This window comes from Panthera pardus, unplaced genomic scaffold (assembly GCF_024362965.1).
Source record: "Panthera pardus isolate Hobbes unplaced genomic scaffold, ASM2436296v1 HiC_scaffold_8, whole genome shotgun sequence".
Taxonomy (NCBI): Eukaryota; Metazoa; Chordata; class Mammalia; order Carnivora; family Felidae; genus Panthera; species Panthera pardus.
Window position 1 is genome coordinate 138146835 of NW_026527013.1, and position 13094 is coordinate 138159928.

Sequence of the window (13094 nt, forward strand, 5' to 3'; positions counted from 1 at the left end):
GGTATTCTCATTTTGACTGTTTCTTTTCAGCTCTTCCCATCTACTGCTCCTGGGATTCAGTCTTTGATGCGTGAATTTTATGATATGGCAAATCCTATAGGACAACCTGGTTCAGTCCTGACTCAGTACTGGTCTCTTTTAAATGTATTTGAACAATTTCGGCTCCTGAATAAAAACGCACAGCTACACCCACTGGAATGGTAAGATAGCCACAAATTTGAATTGTGCAATCCAAAAATTCTCTAAAGATTGATTTCAAAAGATTTTGCCTGCATTAAAGAAAGCAACAAAAAGAAATGTGTCCAAAAATTTGTGCTCTGGAAAATAAGCTTCTGTAAAGCATTGAAACCATAACAATTCTAGTGGTCTTCAAACACTGTAATAAGAACACATCCAACAGTTTTTCAAACCAACAGGACTTGACTCTAAAGAGTAATGTTTAAAATTAAAACCTTCAAATTTGTTTCATTCTGTGATATATATCCTTGAATTACAGGCGTATCAGACAGAAAGACTTGGGTGACTTTTTTCTTTTCTTTTCTTTTCTTTTTAATATCGGCGTGGAGCCCAAGATGGTATGAACATTTATTTAAAGAGTTTTTGAGGCATGGCTTTAAAGTGGGCAGAATGTATCCAAATTTATAAATATGTCTGTCCCTGCTGGAAGAATAGAACTTTTCTTTTTTTTTAGAAGGTCGAATCTCGGGAAGCCTGGGTGCCTCAGTCGGTTGAGTATCCGACGTCGGCTCAGGTCACATACTCACACGCCCACGTCAGGCTCTGTGCTGACAGTGCAGAGCCTGGAGCTTGCTTTAGTTCTGTGTCTCCCTTTCTCTCTGCGCCTCCACTGCTCTCTCTCTCTCTCTCTCTCTCTCAAAAATAAATAACCATTAAAAAATTAAAGAAAAAAAAGAAGGTAGAATCTCAGAGGGAAACATTTGGCCTCCCCTTCCACTTTCATTCTAATGAAAGGTAGTAATGAGCAGATGGAAGAAAGGATAGGCCAGGTGAACACATTAACATCTCCTGTAATTGTTGAAAATGGACAGTGCCTAACACACTGGCTAAGTCTGCTTTTCTTTTATAGGATGGAATTCAGGGAATATTTGACTTTTCTACTGCCAGGAAAACAGAAGCAAACCTAAAACCTCCTAGGGAGATGAAAGATGAAATGGCCAGGCTATAACCATTTATGTCTCTTGCAGTTACCCTCAGGAAGGAATGGCTTTGGTTCTCCTGAGTGCTGCTTCCTTTCCCTCTACCTCAGGAGATAATGAAAGCAGATCCACAATAATTTTTTCTTAATTAAAAAATGTAAATACTCATATATTTGATGAATTCTTAGCACATTACTCAGGATCAGAACTCACTTTAATTGTCATAACGTTAGGAAGTTGCCCTTATTCCCTAAATGCCCGAAGTAGTAAGCCAAACAGAAAGTTTATTTGTTTGTTTGAAAAGTAGGTTTTAAATAATAGAGCTCAGTGCCTGTTTCTCTGTTCTTTGCACTCACTCAAGGAATCCGAGTCTGTCTCATTCATCATTATCAGTTGGGAGGAGCAAACTTGATTTAGCTACTGTTTTTAACTTTGACTAAATTCCCTTGAGATATGCAAGCATTGGAAAGTTTGTTTCTCAGCAAGTTTTTCTCAAGAGTCACATGTAGTGTAAGGTTAAGTAAGGGGCTTATCTTAAATTTAACTGTAACCCTAACCCTAACCCTAACCCTAACCCTAACTGATTCCCTTTAAATAAAGGAATGTATTAGTGGTCAGTGTTGAAAGTGATCAGTGTAGAAAGAGTCAGGACTTTTTTGAATCAGACAGACATGGATTCAAATATCCCAACCCTAGAGTTTATTAATTATAGCAGCTAAAGTTTTGACCCCTCTGAGACTCAATCTCCACATCTATAAAATATGGATTATACTACCTACCACATATTATTTTACAAGAATTGAATAAGATAATTTCCACATACCACATGGTGTCTGGTATGCTGCAGGGCAAGTAGGTAATAAATATTAATATTGACTTTTCATGTTTCTCTGCTATCCAAAGGTCACTTTAGGATCTACGGTGGAGGAAATATTTTTCTTTCTTTTATAGGAAAAGTAAGACAAGTTCAAAAGATTTTTATCTAACTTAACACAGAAAATTAAGCTTCAGATCTTTATCAAAAAGCAATTAGGTAAATCACCTCAGAACATTTCAAGAAATAAAACTCAATTCTAATTATCTTCAAATTTCCCTGGGAGCATATGTATATTTAATTATCATCCATGCTGTATTACAAGGAGGATGCATATTATACATATTTTCCAGACGAGGAAACCAGGATGAAAAGGTGGATCGTTTGCTCAAGCCACACAGGTAAGAGAAATAGAGGAGAGCTTAGGACCCTGGCCTCATGTCCACCGTCCAGTCTTTATTCCAGTTCATCCTGCAGAAGGGAGGTCAGGTGTAGTCATTTGTCATTGTCTGTATCTTCACAATAGTCACCTCCAGCTTTTTCTACTTCTAGCCAATTTTACATACCTATGCTACCTGTAGGGATTAATGACTTCATGATTCCTTTTTTTAAAGATTATTTATTATTTTGAAAGAGAGAGAGAGAACAGAGAGCACATACACATGCGCCAGCAGGGGAGGGGCAGAGAGGGGAAGAAAGAGAATCCCAAGCAGGCTCCATGCTATCAGTGCAGGGCTGGTGTGGGGCTTGATCCCACAAACCATGAGATTATGACCTGAGCCAAAATCAAGAGTCGGATGCTTGAGCGACTAAGCCACCCAGGCACCCCTCACGCTTCCTTTCAAATAAAGATCATTTGCTTGGAGCAACAAGGTGAGAAGAGATAAAGTCAGAAAAGCAAGAGTTAGAAAAAGTGATAATTATTTATGTGTGCGCCCTGAGGCTTAGAATCCAGAGGTCCCAACAGAATTAGTGTAAATCTGAACAAAATGAAAATGTTGCTTACTATCAATATTTGTGTACTATCTGTTAATTCTCACTTTACTAGAAATACAGTTGCTTTGCTCTCATCATACGCTTTCCATGAAAAATCCACATTTTTAAAACAAATAATTTATTCACAAAATTGCATAAGGAATCACTGCAGGATGCTTTAACATACAAAGCATCTCATCCCGTTAAGATACTAATTCAGTGTACGTGCATTTCAGGGTTGTATCTTTTATGAGCTTCGCTTTGAGTTTTTGCTTCTATGAATTCAGATCTATTTTTTTTTAATTTGGCCTGGCACTCAGTCAACCTTCAACTAAACATATCTAACCCCATGCTTGCTTTATGTTTCTTCATTCCTTGGGAGGAAGGAAATATTTTAAAGTAAGTCCTAGACATTATTTTTCACCCCTAATTACTTCACTGTATGTATCAAGGAAAAAAAAACACCTTTACAAAGTAAACTGAAATAAAATTATCACACCTTCCAACATTTGCAATACTTTTAATTCCCTGATTCTTCGTAATTTGCTGATGTTTGTATTTTGAAGGAACTGAATATGCCTTATTCATCTCTTCCCTACCACAGTGCCCAGCACAATATCTGGGACAATAAATATTTATAAAATGTAATTTAACACAGGGCATTTGATTTCATTCTCATCCCTGTGAAGTAAGGCCAGGGCTGTTATCTCTGTTCTGCTGCAGGAGAAGTGGAGAATCACAGCTCAGCCCGGGAAAGTAGTCTCCATCATCAGGACCAGCAATTTTTCTGCTGCAGTTTTGATTATTTGGTACCAAACTTGAGGATTTAGAGGGGTATCTGGCTAGGCATCTAGTTATACAACAGAAAACTGAGGCAAACACACTAGATAGAACTAACCCTTACTGTTAAGCGTAGTTACTGTTTAAGGATAGAAGATGCAGGAAGACATAGGTCATTTTCTGCATAGTACGCTTCTGTTTCTTAGGTTATATGCATGTTCTCCTGAGTCTATGTCTCAGGGCTCCAAGCTTCTCACTTCAGGACTGTGTAATTTTTTCCAAACAAATTCCAGTAAGAATGTGTGTTCCCAAATTCACTTCTGTTGGACCCAGGCTATCAGAGATCGCTCACTTTTGGACTGAAGAGTGACTTTTTGCCCTGGTTTTCTTCAAATGTACTTCTGCTGATTGGAGATGATGAGATTTCCACCCACCTCACTTGAGGCGAGATTGCCAGCTTTGAGGAGTGAAATCCAGAAAGTGTTTCTTTGTGTTCATCAAAATATCTGTGCCCACACAGGACAAAAAAAAAAAAAAAAAATAGTGTGTTCAATGTAATTTCCATGAATTGTGTTCATTTCATTGATCTAGATTTGTTTGGCATTGCATTTGCAGGGCTTCTTTCACAGAGGATGAGAACATTGAAAAACCACAAGTGCCATTTGATGCAATTGAAAATAAAAAAGGTAAAAAGATATGGTCTCGCTGATTCCAACATGAAAATAAGTGTTGCGTGGCTCAAAAAATACATAAGAAAGTGTTTCGCTTCATTAGCAATAAAAAATGGAAGTTAAACTAGGAAATACAATTTTCCTTCAAATTTGAAACAGTTTTGCCTCTTAAAGATAATAGAGCTGGGGAAAGTGTAGGGAAGTAAGCATTCTCATGCTACGTGTGCTAGTTAAACTGAGCAACCTCCCTTAAGGACCATAACAACATATAAGAAAATCCTTAGAAGTTATTCTTGCATCACATAAATTTCACTCCTAGATATTCAATTTAAGCAAATAATTAAGAATGTACACAGAAGTTTAGTTACATGAGTTATTAATAAATAAAAAAATTAGAAACTGCTATTTTCTACAGTTACTTCTAAAATTACTTATAATACAATTACTTCTACTGTAATAATACTGGATTGGATAAATAAATTAAGTTATAGATTTCCAACAAAATATGATAAAGCCATTCCAATATTGCAGAAGAGTTATTTATGACATGAAAGATGTTTATGGTATATCATTAAATGAAAGAATTGGCTACAAGCAACTTGGGCCTCAGGGAAAACTAATGGTGATTGTAATTTTCTCTCCTGGACTTATCTTTATGTTCTAATTTTTTCCTTCTAAAGGACATCTGAGCTTTTTGTCATACAAAAAGAAAATGTTTCTAACTTTAAGAATAAAAGATGAAAAGAAGTACTACGTGTCTACAATTTTTTAGAAATCAAAATTTTCCTAGTACAAATCAAGGTTTAATACAATACAGTGGTTCTCAACATGTGTGGTCCCTAGACCAGAAGAAACCTCAACATCACCTGGGAAATTTAGATGATTCATATCTGCTGAATCAGAATCCTACTTTTCTGGGTATGAGACCCAGCACTCTGTATTTTTCTTAAGTGTTTATTTATTTTGAGTGTTATTTTATTTTTTGAGGGAGAGGGAATCCAAGCCGAGGGGAGGGACAGAATGGGAGGAGGACAGAGGATCAAAAGCAGGTTCCGTGCTGACAGCAGAGAGCAGGTTCTGTGCTGACAGCAGAGAGCCTGATGTGGGGCTCTAACTTGCAAACCGCGAAATCATGCCTGAGTTCAGGTGCTTAACCCATAGAGCCACCCAGGCACCCCCGGCACTCTGTATTTTAAGAAACCCTTCAGTTGATTCTGAGGCATGCTAAAGTTTGAGAAAGACTTATTCAATAGAATGAAGTGGTAAGCCCAGTGAAGAACTGATTATAAACTGCTGCTCTGACTCTTTCTGGTTCCCACCATTTTTTCTCTATTTTTAAATGAATAATTTAAGCATTCTGAGTACGTTTATTCATTCCTTTGTTCCACCAGTATTTACTAAGGAGTTTTTTATAGAGATGTTTGGTTCGATTCAGAAACTTAAAAGTAAATGTCAGTGGAATCAACTGGATAGAATTTCTGTAATTCTAATGATTTGGGATATTAAAGTCATAAAATCATAGAACTAGAAGGAATCTCAGTAGATCACCTTCAGGCAGTGGAGACATTTAGACCATTCATTTTTCTCCCCTAATATTTTCCTATTTGGAAAACTCATTCTTCTGAGATTTGAACCGAGTAACTCCTTTTATTTTACATAGCTTTCAGTTTAACTAAGAAGTGCTTTCTGATGTAATAAGTTAAGTAATAAAATATGTGTTTTATTAAGTTGTGCTGTTTGAGATTAATGAATATGTATTCTTTTTGTTTTGATTAATAGTTTTCATTTTAAATTAACTTTTCTTTTTTTAGCTTCTGTTCCACGAATTATGAGTGAAACCAAAGAAGTTCATTGTAGTAATGGTGAGTTCCAATTAAAGTCTTTCAGTGGCATAACCAATAGTGAGGCACAGCCCTGCATTGAAGAAATCGTCATTTTCTCATAGTTGGACACTTATAGACTACAATATTAATATTGCAGTAAAATAAATAAATAAATAAATAAATAAATAAATAAATAAATAAATATTAAGTACATTTTTAGAAGTTTCTGAATAAGTTGTTATCTGTCACTTTTGCATAAGAAGAGCATTTTTATATCTCTGTTTTTGAACATGAAATATTATGCTCATGTGTTTGTTTAAGGACAGTGACTTTCAAACTCATTTTGAGGAGTCCTTAGGGTATTAAGGCTTTGCCTTGGAGACTGTTCAAGTGCAAACACTTAAGCTTATCTGCTTTATACTTTGATTTTTAGGGCTCTCACCACCCCACAGGGATTCCTTTTATGTCAGATTATTGACATAATGGATAATACTTGAGTTGAATTTTCTTTATTAGAATTGAGAATTTTTAAGCTGCTTTTTAAATTATTTTCTTAAAATTCATGATTTTTTTTAAACCAAAGTATAATCAAGAAAAATAGTATATATATTATAGTACTACATTTCAAGTGTTATATAGATTTTAGGATGTAAAAATAACTTTGTTCACTCTGGTCAGCATTATTCCAGTGACCTTGCCAATATATCTAGAGAATATATAGAGAGAAATATAGAAAGAGAGAATATACAGAGAATAGGATATATATAGAATAGAATATATATAGAGAGAATGAATCTAATTGATCTTTCCAGGATCACAGGACTGTTAAATACCTGAGCTGGATCAAAGCTGGGTCTTCCAATTCTTTGTTTAAAGCTCATGAGTTATCTTAATACTTTATAATAATATGATGGAATAATAAGAGTTTACTTAGCAGGTTTGCTTTTTGAATATATATATTGCTATTTGAATATATATATTGCTATTTGAATATTTTGAATATATATATTGCTATTTGAATATTGCTAAAACATGCACTTAGAAAATTTAGCCTTTCACAAATAAAAAATCTATTCCAGGAAAACATAAAATCTGGAAAAAAATAAAATTTATAGATTAAAGTTTAATTTATTATAAATAAAAGTCTTCCAGTTTAATAAAATCTAATTTGTATCTTCTATAATACAATTTAATTCATTATGTTTTAACACTATCATTAAAATTGGGGTAGACTGAGAGGTTATATAATAGTATGGCATAATAGAATCAACAAATACATTCAATTAAAAAAGCAACATTTTAAATAAAGTTTTGCTGATCAGGAAAAAAGAACAGATATCACTTATGCCCTTCCCTCCCTGCACTTGCCATCCAATCTCTTCTAGAAAAATACATGCAACTCTTGGGAGACTGGTGCCTAGCTATAGTGGGTAAAGTACTAGGGAGAAAACCAGGAGCAAGATTAGAATGCACATTTGGGGGTGGCTGGGTGGCTCAGTAGGTTAAGCTTCCGGCTTCAGCTCAGGTTATGATCTTATGGTTCACGAGTTCGAGCCCCTCATCGGGCTCTCTGTTGTCAGCATGGAGCCATCCTCGAATCCTCTGTCCCTGCAACCCCCTCTCTGCCCCTCTCCCACTTGCTCTCCCTCTCTTTCGCTCTCTCTCGAAAATGAATAAACATTAAAAAATTAGGAATGCATATTTGTCAAGTGCTAGGTTCTGGGGTAGATGCCGCATCAGGAAAGCCACTTCACCTCTTTGGTATTCTATTTTATAATTTATAAAATGAAACAACTGTATGGGGATAATCTCTTTTTTTTTTTTTCCAGTTCCCAAGTAACGTGTTCTGGAGGAGGTGAACGTGTTAGATAAGCTCTTTAGCTTAGTTCATGTTTTTATGTTGATAAAAACTAGTCCTACCTGGGTCCGCATAATTAATCTTCCCACTTTTATGGTATAATTTAAGGTTTAAAAAATAACTTGATGATGCCTCAGAACAGGTGGGATTATCCTTCAGAGTCTAGGCTGTTCTCGTGTTTAATATGAGTTATGATTATCCCTCAAGAGGGCAATAAAACTCTGTGGTTAAAAGGATTCATTAAAAACAACCAAAACTTCAAACAGCTTTCCCAAATATGCTTGCCAAAGAGGCTAAGCAGCCTGCTACCGCCATAGCTGGCACTGGGTTCTCCGTGGATCTAGGTGAGCTGGCCTGAGGCGTGCTGGCCCCGGGCTGGGAAGGATGCCAGTGAAACTCCAGGTGTATCAGCAGCACTGATGATTCAGGTGAAGATCATGTCTAGATAAATCAGCCTTTAAGCAGGGGTTTAGAATGGAGCACTTCAGCCGGAGGTGGAGAGATTCTGATGGAACCAAAAACAAGCACTTGCTAGAATCCTGCTTAAGAGAATTCCTTACACATTTGGTCTCATGTAGGGCTGAGTTGCGGTGTTATAATGGGCAAGCCCCACTGGAAACTTTCACTGTTAAGTGAAAGTGTGAACTGCAGGGAAATCAACTCTCAGTGACTGATTTATAAAAATATATCATCTGAAGTTAAAGTACGTCCTCTGTGGTTACTGTTTTGAAAAAATAAAGCTTCTACTTGGTTATTCATTTAGCTGGTTTTGAATATAAAAGAGTAATGCCAGTGTTTATGTATTCCCTTTCTACTTAGGAAATGGTCCTCCCAAAAGCACATTTTATATCTCTGGACTCCAGCCTGCTTAAAGTGTTATGTTAGGTTCACAGTCTCCATTTGAGTCAGATCTCACGACCAACAATAGCCTGTTTTTTACTGTGCTTATCTCAGTGCCTTGAACACAGAATGTGCTGGGGGGGTGGGGATCTTTGAAAAAAAAAAGAATGCATTATTAATAAGTGGTTGAATTCAAATAAAAACTTATGGTCCTTTTTAGGATGAGATCTAATAATATAATCTTGCCCTCATTCTTTCATTGGTTTCTCTTTTGTTATAGAAATTTCAAAAGTTGACATGATCATCAAAATTATAGATGCAATCCACCTACGTTTTTCAGCCAGATCAAATATTTGGTAACAAGTAAAATCAATAAAGTTGGTAGTTTCCCCAATTATTTAACCAAATTGACTAGTCATTTATTTTTTATTAAGACTTTTCCCTACAATGAAATTACAATGTGTCTATTGTATTATTATTTATGCCTAATTTGTACCTGAGGAGTTTTTTTCTTTCAAAATCTGGGAAAACTATACAATGTGGGTCAGAAGTACATAGGGTTTTTTTTTTTCAATTTCATTTTTCGTTTTCATTCTCATTAGTGCCTGATGGAAGTTGTACTGAGATACAGGCCTCAGAACTGGAGTCCAGACACCCAGAAGGTTGGTGGTTTCCACTGCCACAGATTTGGTGGTACATCCCCGTGTCTGCCAAAGAAATATAAAAAATTCGGCATCGTTAAGTCACAAAGTGCAGGATATAACAGGGATGTAATGAGAGAGGAAGACAAGGAAGAGATTGTGAAATGCCTTGTCTGCTTTATTAGGAGCTTGGACTAAATTTTGGAGATAATGAGAAACCATTAAAGAATTGAAGCTGACCCAGAACTGATTGTAGAAAAATCATTGTGATAACTGTATACAGAGAGGGGAAGAGTCACAGCTGATGAGATAATCTACTTGCTTTAAGTTCGGTGGAGAGCTTCCTGCAACGAATTCCGTGTTCCCTTTTTCTGTTGCCATGTTGTTAACCGTCACTGAACATCTTATTTAAAAGACAAAAGATACTTTCATTTTACCGATTTCTATAAAATTTCTCACTTACTGGAATTTTGTGAACTACTGAAAAGTATTTATGGAGCAAAATACTTATTAATATTTCTTTGAAAAACGTTTGCTAAACTTCTTTTGAGTAATTTACTTATCCCAAATATGACGCAATATAATTTAGCAGTGGCTGGTGTGTGTGCCTACAAATGTATTTTTCTTTTACTCGTCAAGATCCTTTTGTAAAAAATCGGGCTATCGCATGGAAACATATTTTTCAAATGACTTAGAATCAGTGGTATGAAGTAATATGCTAGGTTCCATGACAAGATTGAACAGAGTATGCCATTTCCTTCTCATACTTGAGGGTACTTCCTTACGCTGAGGTGACCTGAGTGGAGTAGGGAGGGGGGTCTCAGGATGTCCTGCTGATGTTTTTGTATCTAAATGTTTGCTGTAATATTGGATTTCACATTCTTCACTCCACCCTACTGCCTGTAAGCTACTATATCAATTCAATGGCAGTTTAATGACTCTCCCTATTAAGAAATTTTCCTCATTCCCTGCTGACGCCCTTCTGTTACCACCTCAGAGTCATCATCCCCATTCACCAGTTGCTTGATACATGCAGTAAATGTCATGAACATGTTATCAATCCACTGGTGAGACATTTTCCCGCCTTCTCTCTGCCTTCAAACGTATAAGGACTGAGCAAAAACTAGCAACTGTCTAATGCCAGCTAAAGTCAACAGCTGTGTATTAGGCAAATTGTACAAAATCTGACAAATAGAAAATTCAGCTGAAGCCACAAATCAAATATGACCAGAGTGCCAAGCGGAAAATCAGCAGTGATCACTAAGTGAATGACTAAGGTTGTTCAAAGGATAATCATATATGAGTTTTCAACATTTATCCATTTCACAGTTGTCTTTTTTTTGTTTTTTGTTTTTTTGTTTTTTGTTTTGCTGTTATTTTTTCTTTTAACAGATGACACACAATGTTATATCAAACAGATCCTCACACATCCACATTTGGAACTGAATCCTGAATTTAACCCGAAGATCAAAGATTATTACTCTGAAGTTCCATTTGACGTGGTAACAGTGACAATTGGAGCAGAGACTTCTAATTGTCAGTGCAAGGTGTACCTGCACGATCGGGCAGGAACAAGGTACGGCGGGATGTTGACCAGGGCTGAGTGGAGACATAATAATGGGAAGCAGATATTTGAAGCATCCTTTGAAGATTTAGAAAATCTGAAGCGTAAGATCAGTTGGAGAGATCACCAGGGTGTGAAATCCTTTACCTTTCAGGTGTCATGTGGTTAAAAAGAACACATCAGTGCTCTACTGATCTTTTAGCAATATTTGTACCTAATCTTTGTAACAATGTTGAGCAAGGGAGGATCTTGTTATGTGAAATATTAAAGAGACTCATCAAGGGTAGCTTCCTTCTACCCTAACCCGACTCCTCAAGATTTTGAATATTCAGGGATTGAATAAACATTTTCATGACAATTTATGAACATGCTAACACTAACTTTCCCAGTCTCATGGAATTTTTTTCTATTGGCCCTTTTGAGAGTCACTGACTCTTTTGTTTACAATTTTGAACAGCAGGTAGAACTTTGTTACATGCCATGTCCAAGGCAAGGAAGATACTCATGTTCCCGTGCTGTAGGGAAAGAAATACACTTGGCATCCTGGGAGCTAAGAGAGTCCAGTAGCAAGAAAAGAGGATTCAAGTCAGACCAACCTGGGTTCCAGCCCTGACCCTACCATGGGACTTTGGGCATAGAGTTGTTTTGAGTATTAAATCAGAAAATGTATGACCCTGAGAAGTGGTTAATAAATATGAGTTTCCTTCTCTGTAGTTGACAGAGGACCTGAATTGCTCTACAAGATAACTGTTGGCATACCAAAGTACTATGAAACATAATGAAGACTTTTTCATATTTTAAGTTTCTTATGAAGTTGTATAGACCTTATCTACTTTTGTATGCAAACTAGGCATGTAATGAATATTGATATATAAATTCATTTGGGCTGAATAAATGTTACTCTCTCTCTCTCTCTGTCTCTCTCCAGCTTTGCCAACTACCCTCTGGGCTTGGGAATGAACAAAATCTCAATGTTTGTGGCAGATGAGTCTCCAGCACAGGGTGAGACCCTGATCACGTACAAGCTCACCATCTACAGAGAAGATCGTCCAAGTCTGCCCTTGTTTGAGGACTTCTCAGCATGCGGGTTTGTGCAGGTAAGTGAATTCTACATTTGCACTTGGGTTGAATTGGGAGTGATCTGTTAACCCAGGTGCAAAATGCCAAGTGAAAATTGTTAGGAAAAAATGTATGCTTTTCAAATCCAAACTGGTCTCATTTTAAAAGAGAAAGGGCCCCAGCCAGGTATTTAAGATACCTTGCTGCCAGTGGTTTTCTTTCTAGTGTGGTGGCTCCTCCCTACACGTACTGTGTTCAGTGGACTCGTTGTGGTTAATATTGAAAAAAAATGTCTGAGTGCTCACACTTAGTTATAAAATTGCTTTTACATTTCCATTTTAAATTGTGCTGTGTTTCTTGGATTTGTACCTGAACCTACTCTGAAATTTTAAACTAGATTCAGTGGAGTTTATTTTAAAGAATTAGAGGAAAATTTGTGAAGCTATTTTATGGAAGGGATACCAGATGAATGAAATTAAGTTTGCTTGAGTATATATATTTTTCCTGCACGTCCTCCATCTTAATCATTCCTAAAGGCCGTAGTTTCTCTTGTGAGCAGCACATACCGTTATGTAGCCCTGTTGATGTTGGAAGGTGACTTCTATCCAGAGACTTTATCTATTTTGGTGGTTCTTTCCTCTGTTTCTTCATTTTGTTAGGATTCTAGGTATAACCTACCACATTTCCTCGCATCATATACCCTCACTGGAGATCCTTCCGGAGAAGTAGTAATTGATACTCTTATCAGATCTCCTAATTCACTTAGAAAGTATAATTGCAAATATGTCGTGTCTCAATGACTGACAGCCTGTTGGGTCCACTGAAGCACAGAGGATTAACAAAGGAGAGAAGTAGCTGACCTTGACTCAGTGAGTAGGATGAGTACCATGTTGCCTTAAATGTAGTGGCCAG

At 36.6% G+C, this 13094-nt stretch overlaps 1 protein-coding gene across 6 annotated transcripts in view; it reads left to right on the forward strand.

Annotated features, from left to right (window-relative positions):
* The window catches only part of CPED1 (cadherin like and PC-esterase domain containing 1), a 270971-nt gene that overhangs the window by 130310 nt on the left and 127567 nt on the right, over positions 1-13094 (forward strand). For 4 of the 6 annotated variants that reach the window (XM_053897714.1, XM_053897712.1, XM_053897715.1 and 1 more), the window contains 6 exons: positions 31-200; positions 4342-4412; positions 6209-6259; positions 9521-9580; positions 10952-11135; positions 12052-12220. In XM_053897714.1, the coding sequence (XP_053753689.1) occupies positions 31-200; positions 4342-4412; positions 6209-6259; positions 9521-9580; positions 10952-11135; positions 12052-12220 (705 nt within the window). The remainder of the gene's footprint in view (positions 1-30; positions 201-4341; positions 4413-6208; positions 6260-9520; positions 9581-10951; positions 11136-12051; positions 12221-13094) is intronic. The other 2 variants (XM_019452555.2, XM_019452556.2) reach the window with 1 other exon arrangement.